This window comes from Cricetulus griseus (assembly GCF_003668045.3).
Source record: "Cricetulus griseus strain 17A/GY chromosome 1 unlocalized genomic scaffold, alternate assembly CriGri-PICRH-1.0 chr1_1, whole genome shotgun sequence".
Lineage (NCBI taxonomy): Eukaryota > Metazoa > Chordata > Mammalia > Rodentia > Cricetidae > Cricetulus > Cricetulus griseus.
In genome coordinates this window covers 209612343-209635773 of record NW_023276807.1, presented here as the reverse complement: position 1 = coordinate 209635773, position 23431 = coordinate 209612343, and the positions used below count along the sequence as shown (strand labels likewise).

At 45.0% G+C, this 23431-nt stretch overlaps 1 protein-coding gene across 7 annotated transcripts in view; it reads left to right on the top strand.

Annotated features, from left to right (window-relative positions):
- Slc7a7 (solute carrier family 7 member 7) overlaps positions 1-23431 on the top strand; it is a 46221-nt gene that overhangs the window by 5743 nt on the left and 17047 nt on the right. For 6 of the 7 annotated variants that reach the window (XM_027390660.2, XM_035452798.1, XM_027390655.2 and 3 more), the window contains one exon: positions 2302-2844. In XM_027390660.2, the coding sequence (XP_027246461.1) occupies positions 2346-2844 (499 nt within the window). In that variant the 5' untranslated portion in view covers positions 2302-2345. Of the gene's footprint in view, positions 1-585; positions 1258-2301; positions 2845-23431 lie in introns of those variants that run through there. The other variant, XM_027390659.2, reaches the window with a different exon arrangement.

Sequence of the window (23431 nt, the reverse complement as noted above, 5' to 3'; positions counted from 1 at the left end):
AACCAGAAAGGGGTAGGAAGGATAGAAGAAAGGACAGAAAGTTCTGTTTCAGAACAGGTAGGTTGCCAAAAACGACTTGGAATACCAGATTTGAAGCAGACTATAAAGACAGAATAAACTATGATTTCCAAAATATGGAACCTTTTCTGTTTATTCCGGGCCTGCCTAGCATAGCTCAATGAAACCTTATTTCCACACTTATTTGTGTGTATAGGGTAGGTTAGCACTCTACCACTGAGTGACACTCCAGCCTTCCATATATATGTATATACTTTTTATTAACTTACTGCTTATTATTACCATTATTGAGACAGGGTTTCTCAGTGTAGCCTTGGCTGCCCTGAAACTCACTCTGTAGACCAGGATGCCCTTGAACTCAGAGATTTGCCTGCCTCTGCCTTCCACGTGCTGGGATTAAAGGCATGAGCCACCACCTCCCCTCATAGGAATTTTTGGATGCTACAGAGGTATATTTCCTTAAGGATGAAAGAGCACACTGGTGGGATGGAGTTGTTTGTACCCAGAAGTTTGATCTCATTTCTGGACCATATTTCTTTTGAAATAGCTTGAGGCTCAGCCTTCGGGGTGATGGCCTGAGTTTAGAGGCTGTCAGCTTCTCTCTGCATGGGGAAGTGTACAGAGCTCTTACTTAGGGCGCCCACACAGGGTGTCTGAACCTCTCTCACACTTCCTGTAATCTCAGCATGTGAACAATGTGTCACATTCTATAGCCTTCCTGCCTTTCTTGTTTGGGGTGAGAGAGGAATGAGGTTTGGGTGGGACATCAAGGACACTGGCGCAGGGGTCTGGGCCACCGCTCTGTCCTAGCTAACTTGCTAGACACTCCAGGGTTGCAGAGGACACACCCAGTTGCCCATCCCTTCCCCCTGGGCCTCCTGTCCTGGGGCAGAGCTGACAAAGGAGACTCCTGAGTGAGCTCCTTCTTATCACTGAAAATGCTGAGCCAAGAGCTCCTAGCTGCCCCTTTCGCAGATGTGAAAGGCCCGTGAACCTTGGACCCAGATGGTTGCTTAACACTCCTCTGCCTTTCCCTCACCCCTTCCTTTTCTAGCTCCCTCACCACCTCCTCCCTTCTTGACCTGTCTTAAATCGGGTAGGCATTTGTCTAGGCTTCCCTTTGACTGTTGGAGGAAGGAGGAGCAGGCCAGACCACTGTTCTTGCAGGGTGCCGTCTTTGTCTCTGTGACTGCTGCTGGCCATTGCTGTGGGAACCCTACTTACATCCAGAGCCAGGGAGTGAGTGTGCCCCACCCTGTCCCCTCGATAACCCCTCTCTGCTGTTCTGCATGTCCAGTCACTTCCTCAGCTCCCGAGCCTCTTGCTCTAATGTTTCCCCATTTGTCTGACTAAGCTTTCCTCGTTCGTGCAGCTGTCAATAGCTCTGTATTTCCAGGCATCTGCTGCCTGGCTTTAGCTCTTTCCTTTCCTTGGTTTGGTCTGGTATGTCTCCAGCAGTTCTGTGGTGGGTGGGCATCCACCACCACTGCCTCCAGTCACCTCTGGGTTCTGCTGTGTATTTCGGCCACCCTTCTGAAAGATCATCCCTACTTTTTGGCTGGTGTGAATGCGAGTGATTTGGTGGCAGGAGTCCTGGGATGATAGAGGCTGGGACAGGTATCTGGAAAAGGAAAAGCGATGTAAAGAGAATTGCCTGTCTCTTTATTCGAGATGGGTGGGGCTGCCTGGGCTTTGCCAGCATCGGAGATGCCAGATGACCGTTTGTTAATGGATGTTCCGGAGCAGGGAGGTGGCTGTATGTCCCTAGCAGGAACATTTTAAAAGCTTCGGGCTTGCATGCAGTGTCCTTAGGGGAGAGAGCAACATATCAGCAAAAAGAGGATCTAGCAAATTAGTTGCTTGCAGGGCTGGTTCCTCATGTAGACATCTCAGTATATCGACATTTGAAACTGAAATTGGAGGGAAGACAGGCTTTTTGGGGGCTATAGGGGGTGGAGAGGCAGGGGAAAAAAGGCTCAAGCCACTATGGTTATATGGAGAGCTACTAAACTGCCTTATGCCTGCCCTGTGTCACAGTAAGTCAGGATTTAGTTGGCAGGTAAATAAGGTATGTTACATCTGAAGGACGAAAGACTGGGGTGCTTTGCTTTTCTTCTTGGGGAAAAGCCAAGTTGGAGTCATTTGACAAGGCTTAGGAGAGGAGGTTTTTGGGAAGTCAGAAGTGAGAAAAGGTCTCTGAATTGTGGGTGCTGACTGTCTGGGTCCCTGTGGAGGGGGAGGGAGAGATGCCATGCGGTTACCAACCCATTCCTTCTTCCTTAGAGGGCAATGCAAGCAAGCTGGTGAAGACCTTTCTTCTCCCCACCATGGTCGACAGCACCAAGTATGAAGTGGCTGCCCAGCATGAGGAAAATGCCTCTGCTCTGGGAGACAGGGCCAGCCCGGTGGCCGAGCAGGTAAAACTGAAGAAGGAGATCTCACTACTAAATGGCGTGTGCCTCATAGTAGGGAACATGATTGGCTCCGGCATCTTTGTCTCCCCCAAGGGAGTACTCATGTACAGTGCCTCTTTTGGCCTCTCACTGGTCATCTGGGCTGTTGGGGGCATTTTCTCCGTCTTTGGGGCCCTTTGTTATGCCGAACTGGGTACGACCATTAAGAAATCTGGGGCCAGCTATGCTTATATCCTGGAGGCCTTCGGGGGATTTCTTGCCTTCATCCGCCTCTGGACTTCTCTGCTCATCATTGAACCCACGAGCCAGGCCGTCATTGCCATCACCTTTGCCAACTACATGGTGCAGCCTCTCTTCCCGAGCTGTGGTGCCCCCTATGCTGCTGGCCGCCTGCTGGCTGCTGCCTGCATCTGTAAGTAGAGATGGGGCAGGAATGGTGATGTAGAGGACTGGGCAGAAGGGGGGTGTCAGTCCAGTCAAGGAGGAGTTGGGGATGAATGCCTATGTCATTTTTTTAATTATAAAAATCAATGTATACTGTGGGAGCTTAACAAGCCCTCAAGTGGAGGCTCTGAGTTTAACCACCAGTACTACCCCTAAAAAGTTTTGTGTGAAAATTCAGTTCATCTTAGTTTAAGGGTTGGCAAGGTAAGCCCAGTTAAGAGAGAGTTTGCTCAGCATGCTTGAGACTGTGGGTGTGATCCCCAGCACCGAATAAACTGTGCATGGTGCTGCCTGTAACCCCACCATATGGGAGGTGGAGTCCTCTTAAGGGTCAGGAGTTCAAGGTCATTTATTCGTTTGGTGCTAGCCGTGCATACAAGAAACTCTGTCTCAAAAAGCAAACAAATAGGTTGAATGTGATGGATCGATCACACCTTTAATTCCAGAAGGCAGTTAGATAGGTTTCTGAGGCCAGCCTGGTCTACATAGTGAAACCCAGTCTCAAACAAACAAAGAATTCAATACAGTGTTAAAAAATAAAGAAAGAGCTGGGCAGTGGTGGCACATACCTTTAATCCCAGCATTTGGGAGGCAGAGGCAGGCAGATCTCTTTGAATTTGAGCCAACCTGGTCTGCGGAGCTAGTTCCAGGACTGTCAGTCAGGGCTACACAAAGAAATTCTGTCTCAAAAAACAAAACAAAACAAAAAAACAAAAAAGGAAGAAAGCAGCCCGTCCACCTCACCTTTCCCTAATTCTGGCTGCTTGTAGCAATTAGTATATTCTCATGTTCTTCCTAATTGTTCTCCTTTAAGAATAGTTTTGTTGTTGGTTTTTTTTTTCTTTAATGAAGTAAGACAAAACCATTGCTTGTAATTCTTAGCATTTATCAGATTATCTAGCTGCCGGTTCTGTTCATGGCTTTGAACAGTAGCTCCAGTTTCTCAGATTTGCAGGTGATTATGGGTAATGGTACAGTGCATTAGTTATCCATTTAATTTATGCACTTTTAGTTTTTTCCCTTCTTTCCTTTCCTCCTCCTCTTTTTTTTTTTTTTTTTTTTTTTTTTTTTCCTTCTGAGACAGAGCCTTGCTGTATAGCACATACTGACCTGGAACTTGGCATCTTCATGGCTCAGCCTCTGAAGTACTAGGACTGTAGGCGTGTGCCACTGTGCCTGGTTCATGAATGGTTTTTAACTATATATATATACTGACACACCGTCGCTGTATGTATTATGGGATACAGTGTGGTCTTTTAATCCATGTGCACAGCATGGATCATCAGCCATGTGGCTGGCTTTGCTGTCATTTCATAGGTGTGTCATCATTTCTTTGTGTTGGGAATGTTCAAAATCCTCTCAGCTATTCTGAAACGTTCAATACATTGTTGTCAACCACTCTCTGACCATGCTGTAGAATCTTAGTTGTTATTTGTCGTTTCCAGTTGTACCCTGTGCTGCCAATCATCCTATCCCCACCCCTTGGCTTCCTTTTCCCTTCCCAGGTTCTGGTAGCCCTTCTCCTCCCCCTCCTCCTTACCTGTTCTATTATCACTTTTTAAATTTTTTTATTATTTTTAAATTTTTATTATCTTATTATTTTTAAAAATTAAGACAGGCTCTCATTGTGTAACCTTCTCTGGCCTAGAACTTGCAGCATAGACTAGGCAGGCTTCAAACCTGGTTCTGTCTGTCAAGTTTCATTCATGTTCAGGATTGCTCTAGCTCTTAAGCACCCCAACCAAAAAACAAACAAACAAACAAACAAAAACAAAAACAAAAACAAAAGCAAAACTGGTGCACAAGCAGAAACCAGAGGAAGATGTCAGGAGTTCTGATCTCCCACTGTCTACCTCAGTCCACCGAGGTGCACTGAGACAGGGTGACTTTCTGAACCTGGACTGAAGCTGGTGGCCGGCAAGCCTGGTGATGCCTTTGTGTCTGCCACCGACAGTGTGACCCTGTCTAGACTTGGGTGTGGGTTCTGAGGATTTGAACTCGGATCCTTATGCTTAGCTGTGGAGCCATCTCCCTATTCGGTTGTGATTGTTTTTTCCTCTCTGTGAAGAATGTCATTGTGTATTCTGCACTGACACTGTAAGCTGCTTTGTGTAATATAGACATACATTTTAGCACTGTTCTTCAATCTGTGAACATTTTTCCTTTCTTTCTTTCTTTCTTTCTTTGTTTCCTTCCTTCCTTCCTTCCTTTGCTTCCTCCTCCTCCTCTTCTTTTTTTGTTTTGTAAGACAAGATCCCTCTATGTAGCCCTGTCTGCCTCAACTCACAGAAATCTATTTGCTAGGATCAAAGATCCTTCTCTCTCTCTCTCTCTCCCCTCTCTCTATGTGTGTTCTCTTTAGTTTTCATGTGTGTATATGTGTATCCTCTTTAGCTTTAAGTGTTATTTTGTGATTTTAATTGTAGAAATCAACAATTTCCTGTTTACATTTATTTCAGGGGCCTTGTTTCTGGAAGCTATTGTGAGAATGGGTCTTGATTTGTCTTCCAGAAGTTTCAGTATTAGTGTAGAAAAGAGCTAATTGCTAGCTTTATATTTTGCAACCTCACTGAATTTGTCATTTCTAACAGTTTTGGACTGGAGTCTTGAGTTTTTCCGTGTATAACGTAGTGTCATGTGCAGACAGGGATAGTCTGACTTCCTCTGCCCTGTTTCAGTCCTCCTCATTTCTTCACTCACTCTGCTTCTGTGGCAACACTTCTCATTCTGTACTCTGTAAGAGTCAAGCAGGCATGGTGGAGCATGCCTGGAATCAGTTCAAAGTCATTCATTTTTTTTTAAGATGAGGTCTGACTATGTAGTTGAGCCTGGCCTCAATTTGCTTTGTGACCGAGGCTGCAAGCACTGGAATATTTGCATTTATTTATCTTTGTGTGTGTGTGTACACCTTCACATGTGATGTGGGTATGTCAGTGCCACAGTTTGTGAGTGGAGTCAGAAGACAAATTAGGTGTTGGTTCTTGTCATCTGCTTGAGAAAATGTGTCGTTAAAATTGTTATTTTTTTAAAATAATTTCATACATTTATACAATGTATTTGGGTCATTTTCAATCCTTGTTACCCCCTCCCCTCCCCTTGTCTCCTCTCCTCTCCTCCTCTTATGAACCCACGTCTTTTTCTCAACAAGTCCCCCTCCCATTTCTTTTTTGTTGGTTTATTTGCTGAGTTTAATAAGGCTTGCTTGCCTGAACATTTGTGGGGAGTTATTTACTGGTGCATGGGCTAGACCATTGAAGAAAAGAAATAATTCCTCATCCTCCAGCAACCTTTAACACCGGAGGGTCCCCTGGGGACAGGAGCCCTCCCCAGTCCCTGATGCAGTGTTGACTGGCTCCACCTTGAGCAGCTTTGCTCCAAGAGTTCATGAGTGCAGTGACACGTGACGTCTAGAGGAGTTTCACAGCCCCTCGAGTTTCACAGCCCTTCCCCCATCCTCCAGCTCTTACTTTTTTTTTTTTTTTTTTTTTTCTCGAGACAGGGTTTCTCTGTGTAGCTTTGGAGCCTATCCTGGCACTGGCTCTGGAGACCAGGCTGGCCTCGAACTCACAGAGATCCAACTGCCTCTGCCTCCCGAGTACAGGATTAAGGGCATGCTCCACCAACACCCGGCTCTCTTACATTTTTTTTTTCTTTTTTTGCACCCTCTTTCCTGAGATGTCCCTTCAGCCTTGGAGCAGGTGACATAGGTGTCCTGTTTAGGGCTGAGCACTCACTTGTTCTCAACACGTTGACCAGCTAGGAGTCTCTGCAAAAGGAGCTTCTCCGACCAAGGCTGAGAGCAACACTAATCTGTGCTTATAAATATTGAGATTTAGAAGGCAGTTGGATACTATGTCCATTTAGCAACACAACACTAATAGGTTTTCCCCTATGGCCTATGACCTCCTGTACCATAGGCTTCAGACAAGGTTTACAGTACCAGGCGTGGATTCCCTCCTGTAGAGCTGGCCTCAAATCCAATCACAAAGTGTTTGGTTAACCACATAACAGTCACATCCTCTGTTGTGCCAAAGGGGACATCTTGCCTGGTAGGTGGGCATTGTAGCACACACAGTTCACAGCTGGGTAAGATCATGGATGACTTTTTCTTTCCTAGCCACAAACATTGCACCTTCTGGCACTGAGAAAGCTACCCAGCAGGGAGGAAGCTTCCAGATCAATTCTAGCCCGGTTTCTCTCACTATGCAGCCCTGGCTGTCCTAAATTGTGTGTGTGTGTGTGTGTGTGTGTGTGTGTGTGTGTGTGGTTTTTGGGTTTCATTCTTCAGGAGCTGTTTGCCTTTTTTTTTTTTTTTTTTTCTTTTTGAGACAGGGTTTCTCTGTGTAGCTTTGGAGCCTATCCTTGAACTCACTCTGTAGACCAGGTTGGTCTCGAACTCACAGAGATCCACCTGCCTCTGCCTCCCGAGTGCTGGGATTAAAGACATGCACCACCACTGCCTGGCTGTGCTGGAATGTGTTATGTTTGCTACTGGAGGAGAAAAATAATGGTCGGTATGAACTATGAACCTTGAGAACTACAGTAATAATCTGTCTAGCAAGATATGCCCACAGTTACAATAGTGGCATGAATGTGATAGGGATAACCAGCTACTTTCTGATGGGATTTAAGCCTGATCTACAGGACTTGAGAGATAGCTCATCAATACAGTGTATGTGCTGATTTTGTAGTGGACTCAGGCTTGATTCCCAGAACTCACTTGGGAGCTCAACAAACAACAGTCTGTAACTCTATTTCCAGGGGATCTGAGGCCTTCTTCTGACCTACATTGGCAGCAGGTATGCATATTGTACACAGACAAACATGTAGGCAAAACACTCATACACATAAAAAACAAACAAACAAAACTCAAAAAGCCTATTCCATGAGATGGAACCCATTCCTGGCATTATCATCAGGTCCATGACGTGTGGCTAGATAGGTCAGTGACCCTGGGGAGGCCCTACTATATTATTCTGCTAAATAAATATAGCAGTAAACTGACTCCTAATGACTTACTATAGATCAACAAGTTATATCAGCTGCTTTTCTGTTGTGTTGACAAAACACTGTGACCAAGGCAACATATAAATGCAAACATTTAATTGGACTTACGGTTTCAGAGGGTTAGAGTCCATGATGGCAGAGCAAAGGTGTGGGACCGCTGAGAGCTCACATTTTGATCTGAAAGCAAGAGGGAGAAAGTGCTAATTGGAAATTGCATCAGTCTTTTGAAACCCCAGAGCCCGCCCCTAGTGACATATTTCCTCCAATAAGGCCACACCTCCTAATCCTTCCTAAACAGTTCCAACTGGAGACCAAGCATTCAAACATATGAGTCCGTGAGGACATTCTCCTTCAGCCCAACAGACAAGTCTTTCAACCCTCATCCAAGAAGCTGCTTCTGGATCTTGTGGGAGATGACAGTTAACACAGAAACCCACAACTGGTCAAAGTGCAGAGAGCAAGATACTGAGGAGTTTTCAGCCCTGCCAGATGGGACATCTTATCAGACCCAACTTCCTTAAGGCGCAGGGACTTTTGTAGAACAAGGGGTGGAATGATCGTAAAAGCCAGGTAGTGTTTTGCCTATGTCTGTCATGTGCATGCAGTGCCCGAGGAAGCCACAAGAGGGCGTTGTATTCCCCCAAGAACTAGAGTTCCAGGTAGTTGTGAGCCACCATGTTACTGCTGGAAACAGAACCCAGGTCTTCTGCAAGAGCAGCCAGTGTCTTATCTGCTGGGTCATCTCTATAACCTCTATTATTTCTTCTTGTTGGATTGATCTTTTATCATTGTGACTTTAACTTTCTTTGACCCTGTGTGGTTTTTATCCTTAGAGTTTTTTTTGTTTTTGTTTTTGTTTTTTTGTTTTGAGACAGGGTTTCACTGTGGCTTTGGAGGCTGTCCTGGCACTCACTCTGTAGACCAGGCTGGCCTCGAACTCACAGAGATCCGCCTGCCTCTGCTGGGATTAGAGGTGTGCACCACCAACGTCCGGCAGAGTTTTTTTTTTTTTTTTAATTATTATGGTATTCTATAGTTCTTGAATTCTTGGGTTCATGTGATCCTCTTGCTTCAACTGGGAATACAAGTGTACCTCACTGCCCCATCTTTTTTGTAGGATTTTGTTTGTTTTTTGAGATAGGGTCTCAGTACTATTTTGTAGGCTAGCCTGGAACTCTCTCTGTATATTAGGCTGGCCTCCACCTCCTGAATGCTGGGATTAACACTGCACCACTACGACCATATACTTTATAGTTTTTTTTAACTGGAGTGTATTCTGTTTGATAAAAAGACAGCTACTTTGGTTCTCATTTCATGATACACCGTTTCCTTTCTTCATCTTAGTCTGTGTGAGTTTTATTGGTGAAGCAAGTTGCTTGGAGGCAGTTTGCATGACTATTTCCATGGGCTAGAGTTATAGCCTTTCCATTTTGATCCATCTTGACTTTTTCTTCTCTTAAAATCTGTACGAATAGAGCCACATTGGAAGTGGCTACTCTGTAGTCCAGTGGTTCTCAATCCATGGATCTCAACCACAGCTCACATATCAGATATCCTGCATATCAGATATTTACGTTACGATTCATAGCAGTAGCAAAATTACCGTTATGAAGTAGCAATGAAATAACTTTATGGTTGGGGTCACCACAACATGAGGAACTGCTTTAAAGGGCCTCGGCCTTAAGGAGGTTGAGAAACACTGCTTTAGACCCTTCTTTCCAGCTCCTGTTCTAGCCTGGATGATCGCAGGACCTTGGAAATTATCTGATCCCCCAGCTATGAAGTGTAGACATTCTTTCAGTTTATGGAGGAGGAGGAGGAGGAGGAGGAGGGGGAGGAGGAGGAGCAGCAGCAGCAGCAGCAGCAGCAGCAGCAGCAGCAGCAGCAGCAGCAGCAGCAGGGTGTGCAGGAATTTTACATCAGTTCCGTTTTCCACTGGACTCACTCCACTCCCCTATTTCCTATGCTCTTCTGCCTTCTTCATTGCTTTCTTTTCTCAGCTTCGTCCAGCCCCCTGCTTTACGGTTATGGAAACAGCCGACTGTTTCTTGTGATTTACTTACCCATGTTTGTGGCTGACACTGATCTCTGTGTGGGGGATGTTTGTCAGGCAAGGCAATGGTTAGGAAGGCCAGAAGGCACTCTTTGGGGACTACCGAAGCCTTTTCCCTGCGGTCTCAGATGTGATCTGTGATTTCTCTTGTGTCACTTTTGTGTGATCTGGTAGGTCACTCACTGGTGAAACCCCTTCTAGTATCTGTTAGTCTTGGACTCCTCCGATGTGGTATGAAGTAACGTGGCTTGTGTAGAGAAGGATTGCTCTCCTAAGTGATATTTTTAAGGCAACTGCATCCCTGTGAGCGCCAGGCCGCTATTATTTTAACCACTTTTGCTGACATCTCTTTAAAACCAGTGGTGCATTTCCTTGCCTTTTAATTTGACATTTCTTTTGATGACTCAGGGTTATTATTGCACAGCTCCTTTTTTTTTTCTTCCCTCCCTTCCTTTCAAGACAGGGTCTTGCTAAATAATGAAGGCTGGCCTTAAACATGTCTCGATTTTTTTTCTGTAACTGTGAGGTCTCCTCAGGCCCCTTAGTAAGGAAGAACAGTCGTTTCCTTCGCGGCTACCGACTGCTGGCTTGACTTTGGTTCCCTGGGTTTTACTCTTTCCTGATGTCTGTTTGTGCCACCTGTGACAGCTGCCTATCATTCCTTGATTCTGGCATTAATGCCCACCTACATCTGTCACTCCCCTCCAATTTGCTGTTTCTAATTTGGGAATAGAAATGTACGAAAACTCTTGAACACCCGAATACCTACACATGCACAAGGAAACATGCAAAGTAGCCACAGAATCTTAGGACTTCCCCAGTGAGTGAAAGGCACAGGGTTTTCATGTGGGTGCAGGACATACTTTTAAGACAGCCCTGGGAGAGTGAAGTGTGGGCTCCACATGTGTTTGAGGCTGAGCTCAACAGTTGTGCGCCTCTAGGTGTGAGGGGCAATGACCTTACCTCCAGTGTGAGGAGAGAATGAACTGACAGTCAGGGGATCTAGCTGCTGTGATGTAACTACTCCAGACGCAGACACAGGGTGGTTACTTGAACCCATGAGTTCTGCATATTTCAGAGATTTGGTGAAAAACAGCTGGGCGTGTGACACTTGTTTCCAATTCCAGCATTCAGAAGGTGAAAGTGTATGTATCATGAGTGCAAGGACAGCCTGGCCTATGTAGCAAGACCCTGTCTTATAAAAACAAAAACAAGTGGTGCACGCTTTCAGCCCCAGCACTTAAGAGACAGAGGCAAGTGAACTCTGTGAGTTCAAGGCTAGCCTGGTCTAAATCAGCCAAGGGTACATAGTGAGTGATATACTGTCTCAAAACAAACAAACAAACAGAACCCATATGCTAGAAAGATTTGGTGAAAACTATGCATGGAACTCAAGTGTAAGGTATTGATTATTATTTGATTGAAGTTACTGTCTTGTTGGGTATTTGTAGGCGTTTACTCTTCCCGCAGTTTGAGAGTGGTCACGTGTGTGAGATACAAATGGGAATACATACTATACATCTGGACTTTGTTCAGAGAGAGAGAGAGAGAGATTGGCAAGATGGTTCAGAAGGGCAGCCAAGATGCTAAGAATTTACTGACATGATTCATGGTTTCAGTTCTTCAGTCACTGTTTCGTAAGCTCGCCGTACAAGTCAGCTGCTGAGGCCTGGAAGGGCATTCTGATTAGCCTAATCGAGGACCCAGGCTAAATCTTCATGTGTAACAGGAGAACAGCTTTATTAACAGCTCTCACCCATTCTCTTCTTCAGGAAGCGTGATGTAGTCATACTATGTGTTGCAGTTTAAAAAGCGGTGCGTGAGAGAAAGACACCATGCCACAGAGCTCATGTGTTATGTGGAGGGGTTTTTTATTAGGGGAAAGGGAATGGAAAGGAGTGGGGAGAGACCAGCCTCTGGGGACAGGAGCAGTAGAAGAGAAAAGAGGTGTGTGTGTGTGTGTGTGTGTGTGTGTGTGTGTGACAGAGAGACAGGCAGAGAGAGAGAGAAAGAGAGAGAGGGAGGGAGAGAGAGAGACAGAGAGAGACACACAGAGAGAGACAGAGAGAGAGGGGTGGGGGAACAGACAGACAGAGAGAAAGAGAGATAGATGGGAGGTGGGCAGGGCCCTTTTTAAAGGTAGTGAATATGCATAGGAGGTGTTCTTAGTGGCTGCAGCTGAGGGTGTATCCTGTCAGAACCCCAAGGGCAGGCTGGTACAGATGCCTGAATACTAACATTAGGGTGCTAGATGTTTTCTTTCGTGCTGTTAAAGAATACTAATGTCCGTCCCTTTCCATTCAAGAACTCGTATGGCAAGAGGGAGACAGACATGCTATCACACAGTGCGCCGTGTCATGGAAGTGTGGCAGCAGGTGTGAGAGAAGCCACTAAGCAACTCTAGTTTTGCTTTTGGCTTGGAAATGGTTTCACTATGTAGTCCAGGCTGGCCTCCTGCCTCAGTCTCCTGATTGCTGGTTATTACAAGTGTTTCCCATCCTGGCAGAGTGTTTGTGAGAGGAGGACTTAGGAAGGCTCTACAGAGAGCCATCATACTCAGTTCAGGCGTGAGTCAGAGCTGAAGAGAGATACACAGCGATTTCTAGAACGCTTCTCAGAGAAAACCATATTTGCAGACTCAGCTGTGTGTGGAGTGTTCAAAGAGGTCTAGGTAGTTGTATGACTGGAATGTTGACTGGGCAAACAGATGGCCCATGGTGAAGATGGTTTTACACGGTGCCTGATATGGGCTCAATCTTGCAGATGAGGGAGCTGTTGGTTTCTCAGAGCAGGTGAAGTTGAAGGAGGTACTGAAATGAACAGTTGGTTCCAAGGAGAACTCTGGTGGCCACGTGGAGAGTGCTTTTGGAGAGAATGCGACACAGAAGATGGGGAGAAAGGGTTAGGAGCCCTGAGTCCTTGTGGGTCTTGAGAGTCTTAAAGGAGTGACCTTAGGGACAGAAGTGAGCAGTCGGGTAAAGAATTGCTAGGTGGGGCTGGAAATGGCTCAGCAGTTAAGAACACTGCCTGCTCTTCCAGAGGTCCTAAGTTCTATTCCCAGCAGCCACATGGTGACTCACAACCATCTGTAATGAGACCTGGTGCCTTCTTTTGGCCTACAGGGATACATGCAGGCAGACACTGTACTCATAATAAATACATCTTTTAAATAAATTGCTGGGACTTCTGTAACAGGAAGTGTGTGGAAGCTCTCAGAAGTGAACAGGTTAGCATGGTGGGACCACCGTTCCAAGTAAGGGAGATGGACTGAGTGATGAGGTAGAGGCTTCTGGGTTTGTTCTGGGCTCTTGCAGTCCTTCTGTCGACAACAGCAGGAATGAGAGACCCGGATCTACACTGCAGCTGGAGCAGCCTGAGGAATTCTTTTTGAAATTTTTAAAACTTATTTTAATTTTATTTGCATTGGTTTTTTCGCCTGCATGTATGTGTGAGGGTGACAGATCTTGGAGATACTGACAGTTGTGAATTGTCATGAAGGAGGGTGCTGGGAATTGAACCTGGGTCCTCTGGAAGAGCAGTCAATGCTCTTAACTACTGAGCCATCTCTCCAGCTCTGCCTGAGGAATTCTTTGTAGAGTTCCACTCAGATGAAGCCAGGAATCTCAGCCTCATTGTGGAAAGTAATTCCACTATGGGTCAATGTGAAACAAAGTTGGAGTTTCTCATATATATATATATGTAGAGAGACAGAGACAGAGACAGAGACAGAGAGACATGCAGACACAGACAGATTCACTATTTAGGACTGGCTGATCTGGCAGGTAGGCCAGCTTGGTGTCTGTCTCACAGAGATCTACCTGCCTCTGCATCCTGAGTGTTGAGATTAAGGATGTGGTGCCATGCTCAGGAGATAGAATTTTAAAAAATGTAGACCAGGCTCAAACAAACTCACAAAGATCCCCTGCCTCAGCCTCCTGAGTTCTGGGATTAAAGGTGTGAGCCACCACATTTGGCTCTTCTCTATATAATATGTTTTTAAAGATTTATTTTATTTTTAATTATGTGCATGTGGATGGATATACCTATGTGGATGGGTGCATGTGCGTGCAGGTACCCGGAGAGGCCAGAGGCAATGGATCCTTGTGGACCTGGAGTTATAGGTGGTGGTGAGTCACCTAAAGTAGATGCTGAGAGTAACACTTAGGTCTCTGCAAGACCAGTACACACTCTAGTTCCTGAGTCCTCTCCCCAGCTTGAAAGCTGGAGTTTCTTTTCCTTTTAAAGATTTATTTTATTTTATTTATGTGTGTGTGTGTGTGTGTGTGTGTGTGTGTGTGTGTGTGTGAATCTATGTACACAGATGTGTGTGCTGGTACCTATAGAAGCCAGAAGAAGGTGTCAGATACCTTGACGTTGGAGTTACAGTGTTTGTGAGCTAACTAATGTTGGTGCTGGGATATGAACTCTGGTCCTTATAATTGAACAGCAAGTGCTCTTAGCCACTGAGCTGTCTCTCCAGTCTAAATTTTTTTATTTTTTTATTTTATGTATATGAGTGTTTTGTCTGCATGTATGTAAAGTGCACCACTTGCTTACTTGGTCAAGAAGAGGCCATCAGATGACTTGAAAATATTTGAAGGTGGTTGTAGGCCACCATGTGGGTGCTGGGAATTGAACCTGGGTCCGCTGGAAGATCAGCCAGTGCTCTTAACAACTAAGCCATCTCTCCAGCTTCTCAAGTTTCTAAGCAAAAGGTTTTAAACTGGGTGGTGGTGGCGCATGCCTTTGATCCCAGCACTCTGGAGGCAGATCTCTATGAGTTTGAGGCCAACCTGGTCTACAAAGCTACACAGAGAAACCCTGTCTCAAAAAAAAAAAAAAAAAAAAAAAAAAGCATTTTAACATGGGTTTGATCATGACCATTGTGGGCAGGGAGAGGTGCTCAGGAAAAGAGACTATTTATCCAAACGTGGGGTGGACTGCTCCAGAAAAATTTGTTCTTGAGCTCAGGACAACATCCATTTATATAATTTGCATGGTTTCTGGAGTTCTGTGGCTCAAAGAGTAGCCAAGAACTCCCCACCTCTTCTTTTTGGTAAATGAGATCATAGGGTGGTTCATGATTTATAAGGGAGTTAAGAAATGTGTTTTGATTATAAATGAAGTCAATAGTCTTATTGGTGAGATCCTCAAAAAAATGGTAGGCTTGTATCTGGGGAAAGACTAAGGTTAAATGAAAAGGTCATGTAAGCACGGTCGATTTTCATTTTTTACTTTATTTGAATTGTTTCTATATGGGAGAAGGAATATTGTTCCTTTAGGTAATTTTTGTGGTCAATTTTCTCAGTTGTGTCAGAATTCTCAGCCTTTAGCCGGTGAGGGGTTTCAACTGGACTCTGTGGTCAGGGCTGCTTCAGTATCATTTCCCCTCCATTTTTCTGGACCTTTTATCCTGTTTTACTTCTATGAGCAATGCCTTCCGTGGGTCACTATGACCTAGAGTTGGGTCATTTTCTGGGGAGCTGAGTCATGTTTACTTTAAAAAGGAATTGACGTGCAAAGTGTTTGTGTGCAGTGGTGAGTGTGTGTATGTTAGTTAGGGTTCTATTGCTCTGAAGAGACACCAGGACTACAGCCTACAGCAACTCTTTTTTTTTTTTTTTTTTTTTTTTTTTTTTGGTTTTTCGAGACAAGTTTCTCTGTATTGTTTTGGAGGCTGTCCTGGAACTAGCTCTGTAGACCAGGCTGGCCTGGAACTCACAGAGATCCGCTTGCCTCTGCCTCCCGAGTGCTGGGATTAAAGGCGTGCGCCACCCATGCCCGGCTTACAGCAACTCTTATAAAGGAAAACATTTAATTGGGGCTGGCTTGTAGTTTCAGAGGTTTTAGTCCATTGTCAGCATGGCAGGAAGCATGGTGGCATGCAGGCAGACATGGTGCTGGAGAGGGAGCTGAGAGTTCTATATCTGGATCTACCGGCAGCAGGCAGAGACCTGGCTTGAGCTTCTGAGACCTCAGAGCCCACCCCCTAGTGACACACTGCCTCCAACAGGGTCACACCTAGTCACACAAGGCGACAGCTTCTAATAGTGCCACTCCCTATGGACCAAGTATTCACATACATAAGCCTATGGGGGCCATACCTGTTCAACCCACCCACAATGTTTCTGTTACTGCTAGTGATCAAATGTGTATGCTTACTATGAAGACATTCCCTTTCCTTAGCAGCGTTTATAGGGTGAGTTCCAGGACAGGCTCCAAAGGTACAGAGAAACCATGTCTCAAGGTGGGGAGCGGGGAGAAAGAAAGATGAAGGGGTCAGAGTTCTGCTGAAGCACTCAAATTCCTACCATGGCCTAAATGCTCTGCATTGACTGGATTCTCTGACTTTTCTTTGCCCTCTTGGCTTCATCCACATTTGCTTCTTGAGTTTCCTGAGTGCTGCCTAGTGTTTTTCTGCTTTGGGTTTGGTTCATTCCTTCTTCCAGGAAGCCTGTTTCCCCAGATGTTCACAGACCTACTCCGTGCACTTCTTTGTACAAATACCGCCTCACCAGAGACCTGTCAAAATGGTCTTTCTTGTGGGATCGGGGTAGCTCAGTGGTAGAGCATGTGTCTAGCATGTGTAATGCCCCAGGTTTGACCCTCAACACCAGAAACCAACCAGCCAACCACAACAAGAGTAACCTCTCCTCAACTTCTCTTCCTGTTTTTTTCCCTCTCTTTAAAACATTTTACAAAATATTTTTATTTTTGAGTGTGTGTGTGTGTGTGTGTGTGTGTGTGTGTGTGTGTATGAATGCCGAGTGTGTGCAGGTACACTCAGAGGGTACACCAAGGGGTATCAGACCTCTTGGGACTTGAATTACTGTTGTTGCTGGTTTTTCATTCTTTACTCTTTTGGGGGCCCACCACCCATCTCCCAAATAATGACACGGAGACTTATTCTTACTAAGAGTGTCCGGCCTTAACTGGGTTTATTTATAGCCAGCTTTTCTTAACTTAAATTATCCTGCCTACCTTTTGCCTCTGGGCTTTTTTCTTTCTCTATTTCTGTATATCGTTTCTTTACTTCTTACTCTGTGTCTGGCTGGCTGACTGGCCCCCTAGCATCCTCCTCTCCTTGTTCTCTTGCTCTTCTTTTTCCTCCAAGATTTCTCCTTCTATGTATTCTCTCTTCCTGCCAGCCTTGCCTATCCTTTCTTCTGCATAGCTATTTGCTGTTCAGCTCTTTATTAGACCATCAGGTGTTTTAGACAGGCAAAGAATCACAGCTTCACAGAGAGTTAAACAAATGCAGCATAAAAGAATGCAACACACTTTGCATCGTTAAAACAAATGTTCCACAGCATAAACAAATATAACACACTTAAAATAATATTCCACAATAAGTTACAGACTGCTATGAGCTGCGATGTGGGTGGGTCAGACTGAATGCCAGTCTGCAAGAGCACCAAGAGTGCTTAGCCACTGAACTCTCTCTCTAGGCCCTCCCTACACAAATTAAAGAATGCATTTATGATGTTGTGTGTGTGCACATACATGCTGTAGCGTTTATGTGTGGAGGTCAGAGAACAATGTGCAGGAATAAATTCTCTCTCTCCTTCCATCATGTGAATTCTGGGGATCAAACTCAGATCATTAGGCTTGGAGAGAGATGCCTTCAGCCACGGAGCCACCTCACTGGGTCCCTCTTTTCTTTCTCTGTTTCCTCCTCATCTTTTTGTTGTTTTGTTTTGCAGTGCTGGGATCCATGCCAGGCAAGCACTCTCCTACTGAGACACACCCCAGCTCTCTGTTTCATTTTTCTCCGTGGCACTCATTATCGCAGACATCAAAGATTTATTTGTTTATTGTCTGCCTTTTCCTCTAGAATGCAACCATTATGGGAATAAGAACTTTATATTGGTTATTGTTGACTCTCCAGTACCTACATCAGTGCCTTTCTTCTTCTAGGTACTCATTAAATCTTTTGAAGAAGGGGGGTGTGACTTTCTAGACACAGGGAAAGGCAATAGAAAGGCACACAGGTGAGAAAAAGTACAGGGTATGTGTGTTTACAGGAGACTGTGGAATATAGAGGAGAAAATGAAGCACAGGGCTAGAATTTGAATTGTACCTTCCTGAAGGCTCAGAGTTAACCTAAAAGCATGGCGATGGGCAAAGATTTTAAACAGGGGACCAATATAGCTGGATTGGAATAGGGCAAGGCCAATGGCAGACACACCATTAAGAAACTCTTTCAGGGGGCTGGAGAGATGGCTCAGTGCTTACCACTCTTGCAGAGGACTTGGGTTTGATTCTTAGCAAACCCAAAATATGGTGGCTCACAACTGCCTAACCTATTACTAGGGTATCTGAAGCCTTTTTTGACTTCCACAGGCACCAGGCATGCATGTGGTACACATATATACAAGCAGAAAAAAAAAAAACCACCCATACACATTTTTTAAAAAAAGAAGACATTTTTACAGTTGTCAATATGGGAAGCAAATGACAAAACCTGAACTAGGGAAATGGCACTTGGATGCACAGAAAATGATGGATCTGAGCACAGTTTAGAAGTTACAATTAGTGCAATCAATGACAGTTGCAATATATTTTATTAATTATTCTACAGTTTCATACATGCAAACAACTTATGCTTGTCTGCTTTTATTTTGGAGACAGGGTTTCACTGTGTAGCCCTGGCTGGCCTGGAACTCTCTAAGATCTGCCTGTCTCTGCATTTGGAGGGCTGAATTACCACAACCAGCTTGTTATTTTATTTTATTTTTTAGGGGTTAGCACTAACTACTGTGTACCTGGTGCCCAAGGAGGCCAGAAGAGAACATCATATCCTCTGGGAACTGGTGTTACAAATGGTTGTGAGCTGGCATGAGGGTACTAGGAATTGAACTTGGGTTTTCTGCACAAGCAACAAATGCTCTTAACCACTGAGCTATTTCTCACACAACCTTTGTTAGTGTTTTAAAATGGAATGTCTTTTATTAATTCCTTGACAGTTTCATGGGTGTAAACAATGTATCTTGATCCTATGTAACTCCAGCCCCCTCTCCCTCAGAAGCACCTGTCTTTGTCCTCACTTAATGTCCTCCCCTTCTTTTTCTTCTCTCTCTCTCTTTTGTAATCCAGGGAGTCCAGTTAGTGTTGTCTGGTGGGATGTTGATTGATCTTGTCCAGGTCATATCCAGAAGATAGACTTTCACGGTATTCTCTTCCGTTTTCCAACTCTTCTATTCTTTCTGCCCCCCTCTTCCTTGATGTTCTTCTGACCTTGGGGAGAGGGGCTGATGAAGCTAACTCATTTTTAAAAAAATGAATACTCACTAGTCACCTATCTTTCATCACTTTGACCATTTAGTAAGACAACAGTAGTAGGTTCCTCTTGGGGGCCTGTGACCACCTGAACCATTGGCTCTTGACTAGTTTCACAGTACCAGACAAGAAATTCTTACCATGGAGCAGGCCTCAGATCCAATCATAAAGCAGTTGGTTACCTTTATAACCTGATGCCACTGTTGTACCGGCGGCTCATCTTGCCTAGCAGGTGCTTTTATAGTATTCAGAGTTCGCCACTGAGCAATACCACTGAAGGCTTTTTTCTCCCAGTGCCCTGCATAACACATTCTAGCACTATCAAAGTTAACGGGAAGGGAGGATGTTTTGAGGTCAGTTCCAGTGTGTCTCCACTAGTATGGTCTCATCCATTGGGTGACCAAGAGCAATCGCAATAGCCTGTGTTGCTTTGGGGCTTCCTTAACTAGTAACTTATTAGGATTTACCCCATGCTTGGAACTGAGATGTTTTATTTAATAACTTGTATCTTCTAGGGAAAGTATTGTTCACATATGCAGGGTTATTGTATTCAATTTCCTTTTTTTTTTCCAAAAAAAGTATTAAAACCTTTTTATTTGTTTCTTTTTATGATTTTCTTTTCCCGAGACAGGGTTTCTCTGTAGCTTTGGAGCCTGTTCTGGAACTTGATCTGTAGACCAGGCTGGCCTCGAAATCACAGAGATCTGTCTGCCTCTGCCTCCTGAGTGCTGGGATTAAAGGTTTGTGCCTCCACCACCCGGTGAATTTGTTTGAGTGTTTGAGTTTGGGGAGAGGGCGTGGAGGATAGGGAGGGGCTAGGCATGTAGTTGAACAATAGAGCTCTTTCATGACTAAGGACCAGAGCTGGATTGCCAGCATAGGATAAAGAAAGGAAAGGCTTCGAGATGGCTCTGCAGGTACAGTGCTTGCTGGGCATGCATGAGGACCTGAGTTTGGGCCCCAATACCCTTGTAAAAGCTGAGTGCTGAGCTGCAAGTCTGTAATGATGGTGCTGGATATGGAGACAGAAGGGTCCCTGGACATAGGGTGGACATCACCAGAGGTGACACCTGATGTCAGCCTCTAGCTTCCACACCTGAATTGGCTCTGAAAGCAAGGAGGGCTGTTAATGGGAAGAGTCAAGAAGTCCTCTGGTGCCCTTAGTAATGACTCTTCCTGGAATGGTCTAGGGATACCCTCCTCCTTTGAAGGAAAGAGTCAGGCAGGACTTAATCTTAAGTCAACTGTATTGGTTTCAGGTTTTCATTTCTGTAGGATAAGGCCCTTATCTCCTAGAGACATGATCTGTATTTCAACCGTATTTTCATCTTTTTCCTATTCAAACAGCAATAATTTCAAAACAGCAAACTGAATTTCTGCTCCTTATTTGCCCTTGGCAGGCACAGGCCCCCAATGGAGCTGTTGAGGCACAGGCAGATATGGCTGATAGAGCTCAAAGTTGCTCGCTCCTTATTGCTTAGGCGGTTTTTGTATGAGTGGATGACTTTACTCACTGCTGATTTCATTTTGAGAGCAGTGGTATGCTGCTGTCTCTGGGAGATATATTGACGCCTGCCGTGGTGGCTTCTATACAGTGATCCTGGCGCCCATCTGCAACCCCAGAAGCCCCAGACAGGATACTTGTTCGCAGGGACTTTCCTGGCACTAAGTTCTTGGAATTGTCTGTGTTCTGTTTTTCTCTGAAGACCAGGCTTGCAATGTCTGAAGCACAGGGTACTTGATATGGATGCTTGTTGAGTCAATGAATTCTGAGTTCTGAGTTCGATCCAGGCTACTAAAAATGGTTGTTTTCCCAACCAGCACTGTCTGAGGGTGGCTGTTCTGGTTTCTCAGAGCAGTGTGGATTGCTCTGGTTCTCCAAAGGTGCAATCTGCATTATCATATAGGAGAATTCCTCCTCCAGGCCTACATGCTTGTATAAAAGGAAAAGTGTGGTGTGGTGAAAGGGACATAGATTTAGGGCTGACTACTGACTGAAAGGTGGATTTTCTCAGCACTAAGACAATGACAATACATCTGGATCTCAAGACAGCTCAGTGCCAAGTAAAGAGCTTGCCTTGGATCCTGGTGACTTAAGTTTGATGGGGACCCATATGTTGGAAGGAGAGAGCCAACTCCTGCAGGTTGTCCTCGACCCAAACATGTATGTTATGGTGCATGCATCTCTAGCAAGTAAATGTAATAAAAATAAGTAAAAACAAAACCTATTTGTCAGGCTACATTAGAGAATATCTGTACATATACACATGACCCAGAACATACTTGGCAGTAAAACATGCTATTTTTATTAGTGTCTAAAACTTATTTTCTGCATTCTGTCTTTGGATGACCTAAAGGTAGTTTTAGTGTTGTAATGAACCCAGGGAGCAGAAAAGAAAGAAGAGGGGGCTGGAGACATGGATCAGTGGTTAACAGCACTGGCTGCCCTTCCAGAAGACCCAGGTTCATTTCCCAGCACCCTCATGGTGTCTCATGACTGTCTGTAACTCCAGTTCTAGGGTGTCTGATGCCCTCTTCTTGTTGCTTAGAGCACCAGGCTTGCACATGGTGCACATGCAGGTGAAACACCTACACAAGCAAAATAAAAAAAAAAATTTAAAAAGGAAAAGAAGCTGGACAGTGGTGGCACACGCCTTTATTCCCAGCTCTTGGGAAGCAGAGGCAGGTGGATCTCTGTAAGTTCGAGGCCAGCCTGATCTATAAAGTGAGTTCCAGGATACCCAGGGCTATACAAAGAAACCTTGTCTTGAAAAACCAAGAAAAAGGAGGCAGAGTTGGGGCTGAGTATCCAGAAGTCCGTGCCTATCCAACTGGCCCTTTCTCAGAGGTAGGATGCTCCAGCCACTGTTAGCATGGTTAGATACTGCTGTTCTTGCCTATTCTTGCTCACTGCAAACTAACTAGTTTAGATTTAGATTTTTTTCCTTTTGTAAACAGGATGTGTCTTCAGTCAGCTTACTGCTCCAGCGAACCAGCAGCATTTACTGAGGGCTGTGGACAGGGCACCTACCGTTCTTCAGGGAGCCTCCCATTTGGCCCTACTGAACTCTATGAACTAATAGGAGCTTCAGGAGATGTTGGCTTGCTGACTGTACAGAAGCACGAACTCAAGATTCAGCACCTTTGAAACTGGGCATTTCATGCTGTGGACTCTCAAGAGTCTGGTTGAGGCCTGATGGGTGCTGTGGAAACTGGGCAGAGGGGAAGACAGGCGGTTCACCAAGAGCTAACCAGACAGACAGTGGGCTGTGAAGGACTTTGGATCTCTGTGTGTGTCTGTCTGAGGTCTTTGACTGTGTGTCCTTGTGCGGTTTTTCCTGACTAGAATGGCTGATCTCCTGTGCTGTGACTAGTGAGGTGGAACAGTGGGGCTTCTGACTGACTTTTGCCCCTTGCATTCCTACTTGGAAGCTAGTTTCCTATTTTGGAAAGGTTTTCCCAAGAGCCGTCTTAAGTTAGAGGTGAGCTCATGTCCCACAGTCACCTTAACAAATAGGGTGGCATCTTGGGCTATTCCTAGTATAGGATCAATTTGAATTTGGGAGCAGAAGTGAGTTCCTAGGGCTTCATTCTTGGTCTCTTTTCTGTGATACCAAGTGAATGGTCTAGAGTGGGGTAGAAGAAGAGCTTGGAAGAGTGAGTCTGAATCCTGGTTGTACACGGGAATAATCCAGAGAATTAAAAAAAAGTTTATTTTGTGTGTATGGGTGTTTTACCTGCATGCATGCCTGTGTACTATGCTCATGACTGGTGCCTAAGGAGGCCAGAAGAGGGTGTTGGACCCTCTGGAGCTGAAACTACAGATAGTGACCACCATGTGGGTGCTGGGAATCAAACCTGCTTTCTTTGGAAGAGAATCCAGTGTTCAAAGAGGCCAAGCCACCTCTTAGCCTCCTTTTCTGTTTTTTTTTTTTTTTTTTTTTTGAGACAGGGTCTTACTATGTAGTCTGTAGTCTGGAACTTGCTATGTAGACTAGGCTAGCCTCAAACTCATAGACAGCTGCATTATTAAAGGCGTGGGCTATCACTCTTATCTCATCCAGAGAATTTAAAACCCCAAACCCCAAAACATTCGTCACCTATTCCTTGCCTGAGTGTATCTGAGCCACCCAGAGAAGATGGTGGGAGAGTCTGTGGGGAGATGAGATTTGAGGAGAACTTGGGGTGGGGGGTTCTCCTGTTGCAGGAGATGGAA